Below are 22,327 nucleotides of genomic sequence, written 5' to 3' on the forward strand. Positions count from 1 at the left end.
ATGAGCCCAAGGTCACGTTGGGATTCAACTGGCTCCAAAGGTCTGCCCATGAGATTGGCTTTTAAGGCCCCTTTTTATGTTTACAATATGAGACTTCTTCGTATTTGGTATCTTATTTTCAGAAAACCATTTTTCAATTTTTTGTGTTGTTTTGTTCATTTTACCTTGGCTTTGGATTAATGCTTTAAAATCATCGGCGTACCCGTACCGTAACAGGGTATTTCTTTCATTGTTTCAGGTAAATCATTGATGAAGAGGAATAATAGTGGTCCAAGGATAGACCCTTGGGGTACTCCGCTGGTGGCATTTTTGGCGGGAAGTTTTCTGGTTCATTTGAACATATTGTTCCTCTCAGATCAGCAGATTATGCATATGACACTTCCCCTAGTTGATTATGCCTATGACACTTCCTTGCTCTCCAAGTTTGAGCAGTAGTTTATCAGTTTATCATGTGCGACGATGTCAAAGGCTTTTGCGAAGTCGAGGTATAGCACGCTGAGTTCCTTCGTTGATTCGAGATCATTGTGTTTATACAATTTATCAAGAAAGAATTTTAGATATAGTGTGACCGATCGCTTCTCCGAAAACCGTATTGACTAGGGTGGAATTCGGTCCAGAAAAAATTATAAATTTCATCAAAAAATATTTTTTCAAAAACTTTAGAACAGCAACAAAGAAGGCTTATCGGTCTATAGCAAGTAATGTCTGCTTTATTTACTTCTTTGAAGATTGGTGAAACCTGACTAATTTTCCATAATGTCGGAAAACATCTTCAATTTACGGAAGTTTGAAATAGGAGTTTCATGGATTTATAAAGGGCGTGATGACATTATTTTTAGAATTAGATTTCCAATTTTATCTGGTCCGGTTGATTTGTCCGGATTTAAGTGGCTCATAGTATCATTTAATTGTTTTTATTTTTCAGATATTTTCATAACGGTCGATCCGCCTCGTGTGCCTGTTGGAATCGGTGTTTCACTTTGGCCGAACACAGATATGAAGTAGTCGTATAGTAACTCAGCTTTACCGCATTCTTCGTTGCTTTCTAGCTTTCCGGATTTCATGGTAGGAGGGAGACTAGGCGCTTTTCGGATACCTTTTATATATTTTTGCATTTTACTAAATGTTCAACCTTCGAAAACGTTGTTCTCAAATACAGCTAGGTCTCTTTCAGATGATTCTTTAGTTTGTTTTTGAATTCGTTTCAGTTTGATCAGTTTACAGAATGTTATGTTTACTCTTTTGTGGATTGTATTTGCTCTTTTTATCAGGTTAGATGTAAAACTAGAGATCCAAGAAGGTAGTTTTGATCGGTGTTGGGTATTTTTTCGTATAAATGTGTCAATTTTGTCCCACAGCCATTTCTACCATTGATTTACCAATACGTTTGGATTGCTATAGCAGTACGGATTGAAGGGTTTGTCAATAATGCTTTGATTCAATTTCTCCCAGCCGGCCTTTTTAAATGCGTCTTTAATCATAGGTGTTTCGAAATCTAATTTTGAGAGTTTGGACAATAAAATGATTTAAATTGGTTTATGATTCGAGAAATTTTTGTTGTTGAAACACATTTGGTTTGCAATATTTTCATCGTAGAAAAAATTAATGCTGGACTCTGGGTTATTACATAAAACAACATCCAATTGATCATTTGCTAGATTACAGAAGTGAGATTCGATCAGTTTGGTGAGAAAATCCGTTTGGTTCAAGTTATATGAAGACATATAGTTGCGTTTTTCTAGCAAACGTTAACGTCACCCGTAATTATAGCATTTTACCAATCAAGTCCAATAGCCTTTTCGTTGATTTTTTCAATTAATTTTTTAAAGTCTGAAACATTCTATTGGTATTGGCTAGCAAACGGGGCATTATAGACGCAGCATATAAGTATTTCATTTCCTTTTTTTGAGTTTTATGGTTGTGTGATCCTAGTGATTGAGATCTTATTGGACGTGTTCATGAAGAATTTCATTTTTTATCGCAATGAAGACTCCATGCGTTTTTAAATTGTACATCGATAACTGTCGGTCACTTCGGTAGACCTGATATTTTGTGGAAAAAAGTGCTTTGTTCGGAATGTCTGATGTTATCCAAGACTCTTTTATGCATACGATGTCGTAGTCAAATGTATTCAAGGTGTTAGCAAACTTTGTGCGAAGATTTATTTTTAAGATAGTTTGAATATTTTATGTGAGCAATGTCAATGTTGACTGCTATTTCTCATTTATAGTTTCGTTTACATTTTCATTTGGTTTTTCTAAGGAGCTTTCTTCGAGTGAGACCCAGTTTCCGTTTTCATAGACCTCGACACACAAATTTCGTTTTCTTATGTCTTCCGTGTTTAAGTTATTGATCTTATCGTCAATAAATTGTCTAAGCTTTTTCAGACATTCGTTTTGTTTTTTGGTATCAGTGCTGTTCATTTATGGGTTGATATAGACCTTGTTGATTTGATTCTTTTAATTTATAGGCTGATCTTAGAATCATGTCTCGGCTAATACCGTTTTCGCTGTTAATCAATAACGTTCGCAGTTGCTCTTTATCTTTTTCATACTAACCGAGTCGTTGTGCTTTTGTTATTTTTCTATCTTCTACTCTGAGGAATTCAAGCAAAGCTTCAATTTCCTTGAGATCGGCGTGATGTCTATCATCGGCTGTGTCAGTGTCTTTCTCGAGTATACCTCTTATGTAGATGCCTAGAGTTTTTCAGGAATTGTAACAGATTTTCCGGGTTTCATTTTTCCTAACGATTGGTAGTAAAATTTTGTATCATTTTTTACGTCTGTGACTTCATGTTGCACATTGCTCATTATTTTGTTTGATTTTTCAATTTCTCCGGTCAGTGTTTGCATTTGTTCCTGAAGTTTTTTCATTTGATCAGTCTTCCCTCCTTGGAACTTTCTCAATTGTTGATCTAATTGATCAATTTTGTGTTTAGTTTCGACGTTGGTCAAGAAAGTTAGTTTTTCGATTTGCAGTTAATGCAGGTGTGCAAGAGATTGTCCTTCAAATTTATGAGAACATCAATGCTTTTCTGATCAAACTCGGTACACTCTGGACTAAGGTGGTGTGATTTTGTGCAGATACAACAAACGAAACTGTTATCGTTTTTTATTTTCTTATTGCAGGTTGCAGTTTTCATTAGAAAATTACAATTTTCTTCTTTGATTGCAGTGAGAAACTTAAATTCCTATGGAAAACTTGGTTTCGAAATTTAGACCGGTGGAACCCGAAGGGACCTTTGGCTAAGTTCAAATATCCAAATTTCTATTCCCGGTGGAACCTGAAAGGGACCTTTGGGAGTAATTATCTGATATATAATAGGATACACTAACAAGTTGATAATTCCAAAAAAATCGCACGATCACTATTTTCAATTTCGGCAGATACACTGGCAGTTATTGGTAGGGCAGTCTATTTCTTCAATCATTCCTTTATCGTTGAGTTCTTTACTGTAATTCTTTTACAAAATTTTTTCCTTTACCAGATTTTTGTTTTTTTTCAGACCTCTGTATTTCCACTTGACTGACACGTTCTTACCCGGCTTTCACGTCGTTGACACCTTTCGATCGAGTTTTGTTTTTGTCACGTTCAGGAATTGCTAGAACAAAGACAGTCATGCCTCGTTCACAGAGAAAACTCGCAAGATCGATAATTTTGTCAGCTACTAAGTGGAAACAGTTAACTTCGTACAGAATAAATTATTAACCCAACTCAATCTGGATTAACAAGCATGACATTAATTAACAATCTCACGGTATTTTGATATGATTGACAGGTCTATTACAGCACTTGAAATGAGTATGTTATAAACTGATTAATCGAAATAAGCACCTACACAATTCCTTCAACACGTGTGTAACGCGTTAATGAATGAGCAGCACAAGCACCTTGGATTTGAATATGTTATCACCAATGATTACTTCCGTGAACATGGCTCAAAAAGAATATGTTATCACACTTCACACTCAGAAACACACATAGACAATGCACAATGACATTTTATATGTACTGGACTCAATTTTAAGAATTAAACGCAGAACACGTTTCTTTCACTCTTTCTCTTGCAGTTTCGCATTTCCAGCGAACGTATCGATATTCTCCCGATAAAACAAAGGCAGTTTATTGTTTTGTAGGCACTCTAGCAAGGTTTCGGCCAGTTTCCTCGAAGACTTTTTCAGACAGTCGGCTAGTTGATATCTCGTAGGAACCCAGACAAAATTAGTAACTCTTCTTGCGACAAAATCTCGCAGGTAGCTCGGTTCGACCCGTAACCATTTGTCAGCTATTATTTTAGTTGAATAAACCGAATCCACTAAGGATTTGTTGTCTACGATAGAGATTATCCTCAAACTGTAGCCATATAAGTCCTTGATGATTTCTTTGGACAAGAAGGCAGAATCCAGTGCATTCTAGAGGACTTCCAATACAATATGGACAATTTTAGGGTCTTCAGATCAACTAAAAATACTAAAAACCCAGCTTGTGTGCCCCCGTTGGCTAAGTTGTTCAATGAGGCATCGGAAAAGGACAAAATCAAGCAATTTTCGGTTATTTTGAAATCAGGGAAAACCAGTCTCGAGACAGTAGTATGATGCAGGCGTCTAACAACCTTATTGGACATTCTCAGTTCCGTTTTTGACGCAGTTTGACAGATAGATTACGTCAAAACTGGTATCTGGTCGACTTTGGGTGGCAACCCAGAGTAGTTTTCCCAGTATTTCTTGCAAATATGCAGCTTCTTCGCCAATTTTAACCGCAGATAAGTCCACTTCTTCGACTGTTGACACATAGTGACCCTGTCAACGATCAAACTCCGGTTTTCACCTCTAGATAGATCCAGGCCTAGATACCTGAAGGGTAATTCAGCCTCAGCGCCTACTGAAAACTCAGTTTTGAGTGATGTTATCAAAGAGGACACAAAACTGTCATTCCCCACGTAACAGATATCATCCAGATGAATAACCAGAGCCCAGAAATTCCAGAATTGTCTCTCTGGATGAACAAACTTTGATTTCACGCAGTTTCTTTGTTCGAGAAAATTACGTAGGCGGAGATACCACATTCTTAGGGCATCCACAAGTCCATATAATGATTGTTTTTTAGTTTCCAAGCAAGACCCTCTCGTCGGAGTTCTTTCGGTGGCTGAAGAATCACACTTCTTTTGATGTGTGCCCTGTAAAACGCACTTTTTACATCTAGGCTCCCGAAAATCCACTTCCTCATTGTACAGGCGACCGCAAGAAAAGCTCTGTACGTATCTCTAGAGCAAGTAGGAGAGTCCTTGACCAAGTTTGACCTTTCAGCGTCTTCGAAGCCTCGCGCCACGAGTCTGGCTTTAACTTTTCCGTCATTTTTCTCGGAATAAACCCATCGAGATGAAACTTTTTGTTGGCCAATAACATGTATTTCTTCAAAAACGTGCCAGAAACACAGTTTTTCGTACTCTTCAGCCCTGGTTTTCTCAAGAACATCCTCAGTGGCTGTCATGAACACCGTGTTGGTCTCGACGGTGTCCCAGTTTACTTTGCTGAAATCTATCGACTTCTGTTTACCAGTTCCGCATATTCTACGTTGAACCAGAACTTGTGCCGTCCACTAGCCTTGCCAGCTCTGCCATGAATGACACATTCACGTTCTTCTGATGCATTTTCACCTATTTTAACCACATCTCCACGCTTCGGACACCGTTCCATGTTGGACTGCGGAACGAGAGGGGCAAAATCTGTAGATATCTCCACCCACTTCTGACTTCTGTGGTTGGTGATCAGTATTCTCAGGGACAAAATCCTCGTCACTATCAGCTTTTCCGTCCTTTTCATTGGACAAATCTTTGTCCACTTCATCGTGTTTGGTGTTTGTCGCATCTGAGATAGTGGAAGGTGTGTCTCGCAGGATATTTACGTCATCTTCGTTATAGAACATAGGACAGTGAATGCTTCGGAATTTGGGTGAACGTACGCTTATACTGTTTCCTCCGTGCTTCACGAAAACTTGCTGGCCGTTTATTCCCAGTACTGTAGCCAGTCCTCGCCATTTTTTCCTCTCTTTAAAATAACACGCTATCGCCGACACTGATAGCTTCTTTGACTTCCCGTACTCTCTTCGTTAGAGCACGTTTGACCCGTGACGACGATTCTGCTTGTAAATACGCCTCTCTAGCCTTTTGGAGAGTGTTCAAAACTCCATTTGCATACATCGACGGATCACTCGAACTGCATAGTGCCGGTAAATCGTCGCTGATTATCGACGTTAACAGCGGCGTAAATCCGAAAACGAGCTGGAACGGCGAGAATCCCGAGGAAATCAGTAAACAGTTCTTAGCAAAACACGCAAGATCAAGTGCTAGCTGTTGACTCAAATTGGCGTTTTCGCAGCAGAGCTTCAGGTATGCCTGCGTAAGGACTTGGTTATGTCTTTCTACAGTACCACCCGACCATGGACTGTACGCAGCCGTAGTTTTGACTGCAATGCTCAATTTTCCGCACTTTTTCGGAAATTCTCGTTGTTGAACTCGCCTCCATTATCAGTCAAAAACGATTTTGGTGGTCCGAATTTGAGAAAACAAAATTGAAACACTCTGGATAAGATCATATCCGGTTTTTGTCAAAAATGAGAGCAGCTACTGAGAACATCGTGAAAATGTCAATCATCTGGAGGTAATAGGCAGTTTTACTTCGTATATCTAGCTGATGTAGATCCACTGCCACAGTTTCATTGAATTTACTGGCCATTGGTAATCCAACTACCGGCTTGCAATGGCTCCTGCCAAACTGTTGGCATACAAGGCAGGCACGAACAACTTCTGTGATTTCTACCTCTAACAGCGGGGTGAGAAGTCAGGCAAAAGATCAACAACGACATGTCCAGAACTGATTCTATGTAGCTGTATTTGAGTTGGGTTATCTGCCATTTTCAATTGACGTCTCGAGGTGTCAAGAATCATTTTGGACGCAATCATCGACTGGATACTGAAAAGCATGGGCAAAGAGCCACTGATAAGATCGCATTTGATATAGCTCAACACATTACCAATTCTTGCCGGTAATTGAACTGCATACAATGCCTTCTGACGGTAGCCGTCCCCAAACACGATATATGCGGCAGTTTTAACAAAAACAACATGACTTTGTGACGCTATTGGTAAACGCTATATAATTCTTGACCCAGTTTTCTCTGCTACGGTTCTGGTACATGCAGTATTAAGAATTGCACGAGTTTTACACTCTGAGAGCAGCCGTTTACAGTCAATAGCAAATGTGATTAAAATTTCGTGATCACCATCATCCTTGTTAGATGATTTTTCTTTATCCGCTTCTCCATTTTGTTCTCTGTCGGGGCATTTGCGAACCCAGTGAAAGCGAGAGCCACAAATTCCACAGGTTGTCACTCTTCCCGACTTGTCTGCGGGTTTTTTCAGTTTTGGCTTCAAACCTGGGTTTTTTCGCCTTGTTATGAGCAGGTTTTTGATAATGTTTTCGTTTGTATGTATGTAGACTTTCACCCTCCTGGTTCAAAGGGTATGTCCTCTCCCCTGACCATGGACGTGGTGCATATCCTTAGGTGCCTTGCTAAGTTTGACGCGGATTTCCTCTCGTTACATCTCGGACATATAGTCCATTTCTGTTTGTATACGCGGGGTTGATGTTGTTGTTCATTTGCTTCTTGTTCTGGTACCCGGTTTCCCTTGCAGTTCTGTCTTTTGTGGCGTGCCATGTTTCGGGCCTGTAGGGTTCTGTCGCATCTGCCACATGTCTTGGTTCCATCTTCATTGTTCCTGTCTCCCTCGCATGTCTTCTTGTGGTTTTTTTCCGAGTTTTCAGATTTGAAGATAGCTCCGCATTTGTTGCATGCAAAAGTCACCCTCGCCTCTTTGTGCATCCTTTTGATATGGATTCTCAGGCCGCCCTGGTTTTTGAAATCCCTCTCACATATTTCACACGTGTTCGATGTTGCTTGGGGGGTATAGGAGTTCCTTTCTGTCGTTTCACCGTTTTGTCTTTTCGCATTTGACTTTTCCCATTTATGCAGGTGCTCCATTCGTGCTTTCACCAATCGCCTCCATCCTTTTCTGTCCTGAGTCAGTTTGTCTATCTCGTTCACATCCATTCCCGCTTCTCTGATGAGCTTCCGCCAGTAGAGTAGTGTTTTGTCTTTTTTTCCCGGACATTTCGGTAGGGTTTGCAGATCGTTTAGCCACCCTAGACAAGCTGCTTTAGTCAATCTTTTGTCGTCCATTCTCATTACATGGCCTATTCGTTTTAGAGTTCTTCCTTCAACTTTCCATCGGATCGTCTTGATGTTCAGTTGGTTTCTGATGTCCTGCATATTCACTCCTTTTTCTTGCATTTCAATTAATGGCGGCTTCGACTTTGAGCTCCAGACGTGCCTATAGCACCGGTCGATCCAACTTTGCAAAGACTGTAACTCCGAGTTTTTCCATGTCCTTACGTTGGCGTCAAACAATAAGCCGCTTTCTACGCAGCATTGGACAACTCTAGCCTCGATTCTTTTCGGCAGCCTGCTCTTTGTCAGCCGCCGCTTGACCTTTGCCCATAGTCCTCCTGCTCGTCTTTTTCTGTTCTCAATGTCTTCTTTTGCCCCGATCCACACTCCTAGCATTCTGATGTCACCTGCTCCGTCCTTTCCGAATTCTAGTTTCTCTTCTTTCTCTTCGTTGTTTTTTTCCTCGAAGTTCTTCATAACTTCTTTTATTGTTGCTGTTCCAGACTCTATTTCTTCCTTCTCGCCGATGGGGGTGGTGTCGTCTGCGAACAGGGACAATGATCTTCGTGCGGTTTGGGTTTCACTGTTGTGCGTTTCTACCATGTTTTTTCCTGGGAAGCGGTTTCCCGGCATCCACGTCCACGCTATCCCGACGTTTGTACCTTTCTCCTCGGCTCTGTCTAGTCTGGCTTTCTCAGCTTGCCGCATTACCACTTGGTGGTATATGTTAAACAATGAAGGCGAAGATGGGCAACCTTCTCTTAACCCTCTTTTGGGGGTCCATTCTTCGCTGTCGCCCTCTTTGCCCTTTATACTATAGGTTGTGGCTTCATGCAAATCCATCAGTGTGTCCAGAAACGGGCGTTCCATCGCGTAGCGCCTTAAGACCGCCCACAGGACCGGCTTGCTGACCCGCGGATAAGCTTTTGTTAGGTCTAAAAGTCTGGCTTCTGGGTCTGTGTTGGCTTCTACTGAGATTCCGGCTCTTATCCTCCGTCTCCTGAGATCTTCCACGTCCTCTCTTATCCTTATGAAGATCTGGCTTGCGTCTGCCATGGACCTGCCTGGTCGAAACCCGCTTTGGTTTTCGTCCAATACCTGGAATTCTTCGCTCCATGTTCTCAGGCGGTTTGCGATCACTCTGGCTAGAATTCTACTAGCCATTGAGAGCAGGCACACACCTCGGAAATTGTTGGCGTCATTTATGTTCCCTTTTTTTGTGCAATGGTACTATTTGGCCTTTCTTTAGAGACTCTTCCCACAGGTCTGCTCGGGTCGTGAACATTCTCATCACCAGGTGGATGACTTTCTCCCTCCATTTCCAGTATGCGTTGCGAATGTATACCATGCGGACCCCGTCCTTGCCTGGCGCCGATTCTCTCACCTCATCCAGTGCTTCCATGATTTCTTTCTCGGACGGAAGGGTGTTCAGCTTCTGGTTGGCTGTTATGAACTTGACGTCTTTGCTTTTATCTGGCATCTGTTTGACTGTGTTCATCAAAGTACCCGGGTCGTTCTCATATCGGTCCTTCGATACGTTGCTGAAGTGGGCCTTGAATTCGTCGGTAGAGATAGTGGTGCCTGTCTGGTGTTTCTGTGATCTTGTTCCCAGTTTCCTTAAAGTTTTGTACATGGTACCCATGTCCCCTTTCTCCGCTGCGTTTTCGCACTCGATGATGATTTCGTCCCACCATAGTCTTTCTAGTTGTCGTAGGCGTTTCTTCATCTTCTTGCGTGCGGCTACCAGTCTTCCTCTTGATGCCGTTAGGGCATCGGCAAGCATGCCATGTGATTCTCCAAGTGTTTGGTTGATCAGCTCGTTTCTGCGCATTACTTCTGTTGAGATTTCCGTGTGTAGGCTTTTCAGTTCTTCTTCGTATCCCACTGTCCACGGGTTGGCTATCTGTCGTTTCTTGTTGAGTTTTTCTTGTTGGGTTTTTTCAGTTTTGGCTTCAAACCTGGGTTTTTTCGCCTTGTTATGAGCAAGTTTCTGATACTGTTTTCTCGTTGAAAATGCAGCTCCATCTTCCTCATCATCTGCAGTCGCAGCAAAAGCGGATTCATCATTTGTAACTCTCAAAACGTCAGAACTTGCACTCCAATTTACACCAATTATACGTCTCAAAGCGGCTTTCATCTGCAAATATTTCAACTTGTTGGCATTAGCCAAGACTATCCAACGCTCGGATAGCTCAAGACACGCTCCATGGAGCAATTTACATGCCAGAACGCTATCTGGGAGCTCCATACCATGACGTTTGATACTATAGTAATTTCGTTCAAAATCCTGTATATACTGAGGAACAACGCCATCAGAAGACCTTCTCATGGACTCAAAAAGCTCGTACGCTTCCTACTTGTTGGTCGACAATTTCTGTTCCGAAAACGTCCTTCAGCTTGACAAGAAGTTGGTCTAAACCATCGTCAGCACCCAATTGAGCAATCGGGATTTCGAGAGCAACATCTCTGCGTCTTCTTTGCAAAGAAAGAACCCAATTGAGCAATCGGGATTTCGAGAGCAACATCTCTGCGTCTTCTTTGCAAAGAAAGAGCAACTGCTGGACCTTTTTTCTTCACCGTAAGGTTTGTAACTGCTTGCCAAACTTTAACTTCATTCAACCAGAAGTCAAATGGCACATCTGCGCCTCACGCAGGCGGTGACTTGAAAGAGGCCATCAGAATGCTTCTCCTGCTACCATGAAAACAGTTGACTTCGTACAGAAGATATTATTAATCCAACTCAATCTGGAACAACAAGCATGACATTAATTAACAACCTTTCGATTGACACCTTTCGTTCACACCTTTTGATTGAGTTTTAGTTTCGTCACGTTCAGGAATTGCTAGAACAAAGAGTCTTGGCTCGTTCACAGAGAAAACTCGCAATATCGATAACTTTGTCAGCTACTAAGCGGACGGGGGTATAGTCGGCGTTATATAGTAGTAAAGGTCGTTACCGCCAATGAAGAGGATTATTGTATCAAACAGGTCTTTCGGGGGAGATAGTCGTAAAAGTCATATGCACTTGCACCAGATAGCGATAGGATATTCAGATTTCCAGCTTGCAGGTGCCTCGCTTGGGAGTCTGCAATTAGGAGATACTTTGAGAATGAGGTTTTGAAGAGATGATATCTGCTTCTTGGGATAGGCATGCAAAATCTTGTCACTAAAATCCCTCCATTGAGGGCCTTCCACAAGATTTGTAATTTCATATCATATAAAAATATTTAATAATTGATAAGTACATTGTATATATTGTACAATTGTCAAGAAAACAATTGATAAGTAACTATATATTTTTTCTATTCCTTCAAGCTTGCAAACATAGCCAACTGACAGATGTAAACGAAAAATGAACGCAAGGAAACCAAAAAACGTCGTTTTTTTTCCAAAAAATTTTGAATTTGAAAGAAAAAATAGATGGTCCTGAAGCTGTTTGAATTTGTGGTAAAATTTATGATTAACACTTTTATGTTTAAATTAACCCAATTTGAGATAACGGGATTAATAGGCAAAGCTTTAAATTTGCTGGGAAATCTGATAAATAATTTCCATTTTCGAAATTAGAAGTCGATCACGTTTTTCGTGACCTTTACAATTTTGCTGCTCGATAGTAGAGTTCGCCTTCCTTTTAAAGAAACAAAATCACTGAACTTATAAAGAAATCACCTACAAAGAAAGTAAAACCGCGAGAAACCGAAAATGATCGTGAACAAATTTTAAGACTTTTTTCCTGAAAAAAAAACAGCCAAGACCTATCTATATAAGAGTACTCACTACGTTCATTACTCTTAAAAAATTAACTAACCATTGTCTAATGAGAATAACAGGACATCGCTGCCTTTGAAGTATGGTATCAAAATGAGGAATCCAATGCCGGCGATCAAGCCAGGAAAGATGTATGTCGCAAAGATCCGTCTTGATTGATTAATCAAATGAAACCACAGCAAGGCGAATATGTGCCGAGCATTGATTCCCTGAACACAACTCCAACTCATTACAACTGAAAAAGAAATCAGAACAATTTTTGCGCTAATTTTTGATTTCACGAAGATGAATGACCACTTACTCGAAGTTTGTACACTCTGTTTGTACACTTTGGATTGTACGTTTATTGTTTTTCCTTTTTTAGACTGATGATGATTGTAATCAATCGAAAACGTTCTGTTAACCAACATTGATTGTTTTTCCTGAGCAACTTACTCGAAGGTCCATTCCCCCGAAAATTATAAAGTGCCACTCACCCGAAACCAAAAACGTCCTTTACCCAAAAATTAACCCTAAACCTAAAAACCCATTCAATGAAAAACTTAACACGAGAGAGATCACCCAAATTTTACACCCATTTTGGCCCGTAGAGGACAGAAACATCTCATAATCGGAAAATAATTAGTTTCGCGTTGAGTGATTCTTACCTTTTTTCGATGAGAGGGCCATTTTACACAGAGGCAAGGCTGAGCTTCGCACCACTTGCGATACAGCAAATAATGTGCCATTCGACCAAAATGCCGCCAAAAAATGGTTCGACGAAACCAATTTTATGATTCGATGAAACGAATTTTATTTCATGGTAGTTGGATCGTTCGGAATGGCAGTTTCGACGATTACGATCCAAATTGTCAAAAGGAGCGAATTAGGACGATTTGATTTGGATCGAAGCGCTCATCTCGCTTTGAGCGTGCATGACAAAACGATTGAACGTTTTAGTGGATAAGCTGTAATAATTGGACAATTTGGCGAATTAGGAATGGTCAGTTTGGCGAGACGTAATAAATTTTAAAAATTCTTTTCGAAATAAAGACACGCCACGACCTTGAAATTTCGCTACAACTGAAAATAAGAAAAAAAACAGAACAACAATATTCGTTGAAACAGACAAGCCGAAAGAGAAATAGCAACGAACGAAGGAATTCCAGTGATTGACGTTGACGGAAGTGTGACATTCGACCAGAATGGACACAAATGCAATTTCGAATTCAAAGCCGCTGTGTAACAGTCGCCTACTTCGGTCACATATGAGGCTTAAGAAAAATAGGCCCTATAACCATTGGCTCAAGAGTCAGGGACACTATCTCTTGTGTTTTTCTACCTCAAGAACGGTCGGAGCCGATTCGGTTCGCTTGCGACATGAGACTAGAACCCGTTACAGCTTAAAGGCTACTACCAAAATATCCCCCACTCTAGAAAATAAGAACGCTCCCATACTTAGGTCTCGAAATACCCACAAGACAAGAACGCCGTTAAAAACAGAAAAAGAAGAAAGAACACTTGAATTACTATACAATAAAGAGCCGAGGCATCAGTGTAGCAAAGTGTAAATAATAAAATTGGTTATAAATTCATTGGTTACATCAAACAAAAACAAAACATCAGAAAACAAGCAATAAAAAAAAACAAAATCGGTTACAGTTCGGAAATTGGTTGATTAAAACAGGGTCGGAACAATCCGTTAAGTTACTTTTTATTGGACAGAGGAACTTTGATCCATTTCAGATGGATCAACCCAAAACTCGCCTTATCTCAACATAACAATCATAAAACACACTCGAGAAAACTAAATTTGGAACTCACATGTCGACAAACTCGAGAATAAGGAGTAATTAAATTGATGAGCAACTCGAGAATTAAATAAGATAACTTGATAAGTTCAATACTAATCAGTTTTAACAAAAGACATAAGTTAAGACTCTAGAATTGAAGTTTTAGTCTGAACCATTGGGACACTCCAGCTGTCCACCTTTCCGTTAAAGGTTCACTCTGGTTCAGTTCGAATAATTGCACTCCTCTCGTGATTATCTCGCCTCCTATTTCAGGATAAGACGGCTCTACTCGTGTCTTATTTTGTATCTGGAAATTGCGAATAGCAAAATCCTGCTGTTTTCTTAAGTATTTTCCCGCAATTGTAAATTCGGTCGTTCTGATTTTACACTTTGTGTTTTCAGTTGTCGCGAGAAAACTGAGCATGACAGGCTCCATTCGAAATTTTGAAAAATAAAACTTCACTCCAAAATCACGTATTTTCGTGTCCCTCAAGGTCAAACTTCCAGATATGACCGACTGGCACATACTCCACGGACTCAAGAACGATGTCCTCATCGCGTGCTGCCTCTGTCAGTGAATCCCCAGAAACCCGAGTGTCACTCAAGATACAGTGCCAGTGGTCATTTACAGAAGTTTTTAGCAGACTTAAGTTTATCTACCTTCCAAAATTCACAACCAAATAAAATTTTCACACTATCGTTAAACAGCAATCAAAATCTGCACACACCTGCACCATTGAATTTTCGCTTTTTATGCTAGTAATTTAAAATTTCTTTTGTCCTATTCAATCAGGAAATTGTCTTGCAGTATTTTGATTTATACTATAGATATAACATATTAATAACAATATCTCATTTGTTAAAATTTCTTTTTCGTGAACCTAGATTTCATCCAAGTTCACCCTCGAGCCCCTTTCCTTCCCGCTCAAGACTCAAGACTCTAGAATTCCTCATTGAGCCACCTGCTCATCTCGCGTTCATTGCCTTCGAGGTACCAGACCCAGACGTATTTGACACCGTAATCTGCTTCAACAGTGCCTCTTCGTCATCGGAGCTAATCACGATCTTTTCCCAGGCTTTCAGCTGTTCATAGGACCGCATCCATTCCCTTTGCTCCTTCAATCTCTTTGCTTGGTTGGGCAAACTCTTCACCCTCGACTCTCGGTTCAAACAGAAGGAATTGTGCAGACTCAGGCTCACGTTCTTCGCCAAGTCTTCCTCCAGTATCGACTCTCTCGCCTGGGTATTGTTTCATGACACTCTACCAATTCTTTGCCACCCCGTCGTGATCGCATTTCGATGGGTCAGCAGAGGTCTCTTGAAGGCATCTGTTCCTATCTCTGCCTGGAACTGTCGATATTCCTTTTGATGTTTCCTCATGTGATCCTTCGTCACCACGTATAACCAGGACGTTAACGTCGCGCGAAACCAAGGAAAGAACCTCAAGCGGCTCCACATGTGTCTGACTTCCATTGGTAGGGCAAATACCTTGAATGCGGTCTCGAACAACTCAAGTCTCCTGCTGTAATCTATCGCGTGAATCGACTCTGCCGTTGGCGTCTTCGATTTCCGATACTTTGCTATATTTTCTTCAATCCATCGTAGAGCCAGCATCGTGCTCACCATTAAGATGGTCACCTTTTGCTGATGATCGGGCAGTCCCAACGACCTGATTTCTTCCACATCCCAGATCAGGCAGAGATTGGCGTGGTCTGGGTACCACACTGTCTGCGCCAGACAGTGGCATGGACAATCCCCGTGTGTGAGGTCGATGCTCCTAAGATTGCGTTCTCCCGAGGCTTCTAGGAGAGGCTCAAGTTCCATCAGTTTCTCGTGTATCACGTCGATCTCTTCCAAGTTTGGAGCACCAACCATGGGTTTCCCGATCACGTTTTGTCTCTCGTGGTCACTTGTATTTTCGCCCTCCAAACCTAGAAGTTCTTCACCCCAGATTTCACTCAAGTCGTCCCTCTGTTCTTTCGGCACTGTTCCTCGGATCTTCCTCATCAGCTTGTGTGAATGATGCGACATCCGAGCCAGTCTTACGCATTTGGGCACTGAGAAGGCTTTGTCTATCAATACCCTCTGGCTGGATACTTCTACCATCGCCATGTGTAATGGATAGTGGCTGCCACATAGGTTGGCCATCACTGACCCCACTAGGGACTTCGCATTTAGAGGCAGACCATAGGCTTCGCTCATGGGAAATCCCATCTCCGCTTCGAGTCCAACTTTCCAACTCTTGATGTGTTTCTGGGTCACTTGCAACACTCCGAGCCATGACTCCACGCTCAACGCGGTCACCAAGTGGTGTTCTGACTCTAGCCTCTCCAGTGACTGGAGACTGCCCATTCTTGAGAAGAATCCCAGAGCTGTTGCTAGGTTCACCGTGGTACTCGCGTAACACTCAGACACTATCTGTATCTCACTCTTCTCCCTTTCGGTAATATCTTCAAACCAGGTGACTAGGTCTTCTTTCTGGAAAGACTGTATCCTGACGCATGATCGTCCATCGCAGGTGTGCTCGCCATTCCCACACGTCGAGTCAAGACAACTGCCCGGCTCCATTTTCTTTACCGACCCTGTCCCACTCGTCACCTCACTTGACTCTTTCACATGAGGCAGGATCAGTCTATGTACTATACTCAAGGTCGCCAAATCTTCATCCTCTGTCGGCGCTAGTCTCACTCGCTCCGTGACTTCCTCGATCAGGCTCGCATGGGGATGTGGACACCAGGAGGGCCTGAGCAATTTCCACACCACTCCCAGATTCGTGGTCAACATGCCGTTCCCGTTACTCATTTTTAGTTCGACTCTTTTACTTGAGCGCGGCACACTTATTACTTCCGGTGTTTTCTCGAGAATCAAAACTAGGCTAGGTCTCTCTCTCTCCACAGTGTCTATCTCCATTATCTTCTCTGTCCAGAACTTCAGCAGCTCCGCCACCTCGTAGTTTCTGTGGGCACCTCCAGCTTCCAAGTCCAAGAAAGGGTTGTATGCCATCCCCATCACTCCAGACGCGTACTGGTACTCTCCCTTTTTGTTGGGTTTCAAGTACTCTCCTGACGAATCCAAGTTACGGTGTACGTCGTGTTTCTCCTCGAACTTCTTGTTGTAGAATCTCCGTATCCCATCTAACTTCCTGTGGCTCTCTAGAGACTGCCTAGAACCATCCTCCTTTTCTATCCCAGTACTCTGGTACACGTTCAAGATGACTGCGGAGACTCTCCTTTCCAGCGTCTTGCTTCCAACTGCTCTCTGGTGACATGCTAGGATGGTACTATCAGTCACCATCGACATTGTCCACCTCAAGAAACAGGTAGCATCTCTCCTCCTTGCCAGACTCAAGCCTGAGTTATCCCTAGCAACGTTCTTGCCTCCTAATTTCAACTTATCGTACGAAAACAGTGTCTCTAACTCTTTTCCCAACAGGCTCCACGCGAACATCAGTTGTCCTGCGATTCTAATGAAGGGATTCGCCATCAACGGCGATGCCGATGAGGATGTTCTCATCGCTTCTTCAAAATGATCCTTTAACAAGTTCTGCCAAGTTCTCTTCAGTTGGATCCCCAATTCCAATTTGTTGATGTCAGCCTTCTGCTGGGTAGCCCAGTTGCGTCGTTTGCGTGACACTCCACTGTCGAGCTTCTTCAGGCAGTCTTCCAATTCCTGCAATGTTTCCAGGGCCACTAACCACGGTCGGGAGGTGTTCCTCGTTTTATTCTTCTCAAGAGGATCGCTAGTCACTTGCATCCCAGTAGCCTGGTGTTCATTTGAGACCCAATCTTTGCCGACGTCCACTTCCCAGGTCTGCCCGCTCGTCGAACCTCGCTTCATTTTTGTCCTCTGAGGCTTGAAGTCTTCTTCCGTTGTTGAGCTGGTGGGGATTTCCATCTCTCTTTCTACGTCGAGCAGTTTCCTTGGCTCGTAGCTACTCTTGTAGACTGCAGTCTTCCATCGTGCCAGAACCATGGGGGCCGTCTCTCTCAAGTTTTTTCTCCGAGACCGCATCCGCTGAAGGACTGCCCAATCCCTCCACGTCTCTCTTCCTCTTGCGAGACCTCACGTCTTTACTCGGGGGCGTTGTCGTTATCATCACTGATTCGACTTCCTTGTCTCCATCCAACCCTTCCAACTCTTGCCTCCCCCCTGCTCGAGCCTTAAGGATATTAGTACTTTTAATTATATTAATAGTTCCGACCTTATCCCCCTTACATGTTCAATTAGTTTATTGTCAGTTTTTTGTTTCAGAGTAGAGCTGTCTTTACATTTGTCTTCCTTGGTCTTCCGTGATGCCTTCCTCAACTCGACCATCTTGCTCAGCAGCTCTCCTCTAGCTTTCTCCTCCAGACCTGTCCCCATCTATGCCTGGCCATGAGATTGGACCCCATGGGGATGATCCGGGGGCTAGAGGAGGTTGTAACCTGCATTTATGGACCGGCCGTCACGTACGCGTTTCCAGATCCTCTGGTGACAGCTTATCGATACTCAGTGACCCACGTGCTTACCCATGGGGCCTTCGCGCTTACCTCCCATCCTGCACTGCAGTTGTCCTCGGAAACCGTATAACACCAACTCCGGATCCTTCACCTTTCCGAAGAGCACCGTGTTGCTCATTTGTGCCCTTAGCACCTCCTGCTGACACCAATTGAGTGTCGTCCCGTCTTGTATGCTTATGAGGCTCACGTGGGTCACTGAGTATCGATAAGCTGTCACCAGAGGATCTGGAAACGCGTACGTGACGGCCGGTCCATAAATGCAGGTTACAACCTCCTCTAGCCCCCGGATCATCCCCATGGGGTCCAATCTCATGGCCATCAGGACAGGCTCTCCGAATTTCACCACCGTGTCCCACAGCTCCTCCTTGAAATCATCCAATGTGGTCTCGTCATCCACTTCTCGATTAAAATCGCTCAAGAATCTTCGCCAAGCGTCCTCATCCAGAGAGCCTAGGAAAGCATCCCTGTTTCCCTCGAAGGTGTTCTTCTCCCTTCTTTCCGCGCTCAGAAGAATCATCCCCATGTTAGGATTCTCGCTCGTCAGTGGTAACTCTGGATTCTTGCGGGGAGATGAGGTAAGAGGTGGCGTGGGGGTGTCTGCCCAATTTTCTCCACTCAGATCCTTCAACAGCTCTTGCGTGGTGAACTCCTCTTCCGATGGTTTTTGCTCCGGTGTGTTTCCCACTTCCATATCCTCTCCTGCCTCGCTGAGAGTCTCGTCCATGCTCTCCTCTCTCGATTCTGCTTCTCTTCTCTCAAGAATCCTCCTGAATCGATCTTCTACAGGACCGCTCCTTTTATCGCCAGGGGTGTCCACCGATAGGGGTGATGGTGTCGCTGGACCCGTTTTCTTATACTCTGTCAGAGCCACATACAATGGGCCTGCTGCATCCAGCTCCTTCCCCTCCTGTCTCATCTCCACTTGCTCCAGTCCGTAAGGTGCCCGGTATCTTCTCGTGGCAAACACCATCTCATCTCCTTTTAGTGCGACGTGTCCTTCCTCCACGATCATCCTGCCATCATCCCACACCGGCAACTTGTTCTCCAGACCTGCCCGCTCAAGTGTTCTCAAGGCTTCTCGCACCTCGAATTTCGGGCGCATCGAGCCTCTCATTTTCTTGGCTTGAGTTGTCTATGAATTTATTTTCGCATCGCTGGTATGAAAATAAATTGCTGCAGTGTAGCCGATGAAGAGGGGATCCCAGCCATCGATGAACTCCCTCTGTTGTTCTTCGGTTGCTGCTCTCGCGAACAGGGACGGGACCACCAGTGAGCTGTTCATCCCCAGGGTCATTCTCCTCACTGTTGGAAACTCTGGAATGCTTGCTGGTAGGACTTCCTTCTCCAATATCACCTCTAGCTCCCTTTTCACCAGCTCGAAGCTTTTCTTCCATGCGGGAATTCTCAAGATCTCTTGTCCATCTGCTGTCAGGGGATTCAGGTTCCAGAACTTGGGATAGGTTTCGATGGGGCCTTCGCGCTTACCTCCCATCCTGCACTGCAGTTGTCCTCGGAAACCGTATAACACCAACTCCGGATCCTTCACCTTTCCGAAGAGCACCGTGTTGCTCATTTGTGCCCTTAGCACCTCCTGCTGACACCAATTGAGTGTCGTCCCGTCTTGTATGCTTATGAGGCTCACGTGGGTCACTGAGTATCGATAAGCTGTCACCAGAGGATCTGGAAACGCGTACGTGACGGCCGGTCCATAAATGCAGGTTACAACCTCCTCTAGCCCCCGGATCATCCCCATGGGGTCCAATCTCATGGCCAGGCATAGATCCGTCAACAGAGGCATGCCCCCATTCACTTTCCTCCACTCATCTCGCGTCTTCGGGCTCTTTTTTTCACCAGTCAGGTGCCGGTTTTGCATCAGTAGGTACTGCACTAGCAGCGTCTTTAATCCGGCAGCACAGTTATACGAATAGGTGTCAATACTCGAGTGTGTTCTTCCCATCGACAGAAGCTCTCCGTATTTCATTAGTCGTTGAAATGACATCAGTTCCCCATGGGTTAGAAGCACCAATGCCAAGTACCCGTCAATCCGGAGTGTGTCCACGCCCCGACTGAACATGTACGCTGGGCCAATATTGAACAGGTACCTTGGGTAAACCAGGTACAGTGCCAACAACAGACTGATGGGCATGTTCAAGATTTCCTGTATGAAGGCTCCAAAGATGGTCTCTTTCGCGCTGTACACTCCAGCCATGAACTCCTTTCCCCAACAAGGACTCAAGAACTCAAGAATCTCGTGATCCCTCCTCGTCCTCAGCTCACCCCTTGCGTGCTCCCTCCAGAATCCTCCAATCGTGACCTCGTTGGCTGCTGTGACGAACCTGGCCACCGTCATTTCCCTCTTCTCGGCCACTTCCAGCTGCTCCTCAAGAAAATCCCAGATTTGCTTCACAAGAGGTGGGGCATCCTCTCTTGACTTCACCGTGGCGTTCTCCAGCCTTGGTGTCAGGAAGGGCCATCTGCCTCTCTCTTGTGTCAGTCGATACACCATCGACTCCAGCTGCTTCTCCGCTGCGGCCACGTTCTTCCTTTGGTTGCTCGGCCCTCTAGACTTACTGGTGGAGCTAATGATAGTCAACTCCATACTTCGAAACCACAGACTGGCCGTCAGGTGAGTCACTACTGGATGATCATCCCCTATAACCGGACTGAGCTTGAGTTGCCTAGCGAAGTTTGATATCTCCAGCAAGAGGACCTCGTCCAATACAATGAGGATGTCTGCCAACTCGTAGAAGCCCCTCAACGCGTGGGACACATCCGCCCACGCCGCCGCCAGTTCTGACTTGCGAAGTCTCAAGTTCGTTGGTTCCAACTCCCGATTGGGAGCTGCCATCACAATACGCCACCCATTCCCTTCCGCTATCAAGATCAAGATCGCATATACAAATTGCAGAGCGGGAGGCATGCTCGCGTACCCGGGGGACGTCGTGAACACTACTTTTGTCTTGGAGCCAAATCGTGAGGCAACGTTCTCTTGTACTTCGTTCATAGCTGCAAATAACGTCTGGATAGCTTCCCAGATCTTCTTCGGTGCTGGTTCATCACCCTTGAGCTGCTCAAGAAACCCTGTCGCATGCAAGTGATCATTCATTCCTGCAAACAGTAGTAGCTCAGGCTCGCAAGGCATCTCCGATTTTATTGCCACCACCAAGGTTAACATCTGGTTTAGCTCCGCTCCCGGTAGTGAGTATATCAGAGTTTCCGGCCAAAATAACTTGGGAGACGTTCCCTCAAAATCCGATCCCGCCACGATGATCACCCTTGCAGCGGCTGGATCTGCCCTGTCATAAACTGCCAAGGTTTTGGCTAGCTGCGTGTTCCCGCAGGGTTTCCCGTATCTGGGGTCGTCGGCTAATCTCGTACCCTCATACGCGGCGTCCGGTAGTTCCATCTCCCTCGGGTCCAACAGTTTGTCCACCACCCTCAACTGTGCTGGAGTTGCCAACCTAATCCTGCCAATGCTGGTTCGATGCTTGGGAGGCTCCACCACGAGTCCCGGACTCCCCAGCGACTTGAGAGGCCTATAGTTGATGGGTCCCATGACCGATTTCGTGGGAATCCCAGTCAGATCCGCTGTCTCCATTATTTTTGCTCTCGAGAAATGCGTCTCGTGAGCCTTCAGCCATTCCACGCACTGGTGTCTACCCAAGTCTTCGTGCGACACCCGCTCAAGACCCAAAGCTTCCGCCAACTCTAGCCTGCACTCCAGATATTCCAAGTCCAGCTCCTTCACCTTCTCCACATATCTCGACCTACTGGTCTCCGCTGGCCTCTCCGGTTTCTTTTTCTCCGCCACCACCACCAAGGATATTACCGAACCCTGAGGAGTTGATGACGTTGCCTCCTCGGCCTCCATGGGTGCGGCGCCCGGCAACTTGGTCCGGCTGTTCCTCGAACTGTCTCTAGAATCGGCCATCGCTCCCAGCCGACTGGACAAAGCCCTCGGGTTGAAGAAGGGTGGATTTGGGGGTGGTCCGAACGTGACTTGGGCCGTCTCTAGCCACTCTGCCTCCAATGCGCTTATGTGCCTTTGGAACGCGTCATTTA

General features: G+C 44.3%; 1 protein-coding gene across 1 annotated transcript in view; it reads right to left on the reverse strand.

Moving 5' to 3' along the window:
- LOC134853883 (ABC transporter ced-7-like) overlaps positions 1-12,225 on the reverse strand; it is a 44,649-nt gene extending 32,424 nt beyond the window's left edge. The window contains exon 1 of the mRNA XM_063869840.1: positions 12,035-12,225. Coding sequence (XP_063725910.1) covers positions 12,035-12,224 — 190 coding nt within the window. The 5' untranslated portion in view covers position 12,225. The remainder of the gene's footprint in view (positions 1-12,034) is intronic.
- Between the last annotated feature and the right edge of the window lie 10,102 nt (positions 12,226-22,327).

This window comes from Symsagittifera roscoffensis, chromosome 9 (genome assembly GCF_963678635.1).
Source record: "Symsagittifera roscoffensis chromosome 9, txSymRosc1.1, whole genome shotgun sequence".
In the NCBI taxonomy this organism is placed as follows: Eukaryota; Metazoa; Xenacoelomorpha; order Acoela; family Convolutidae; genus Symsagittifera; species Symsagittifera roscoffensis.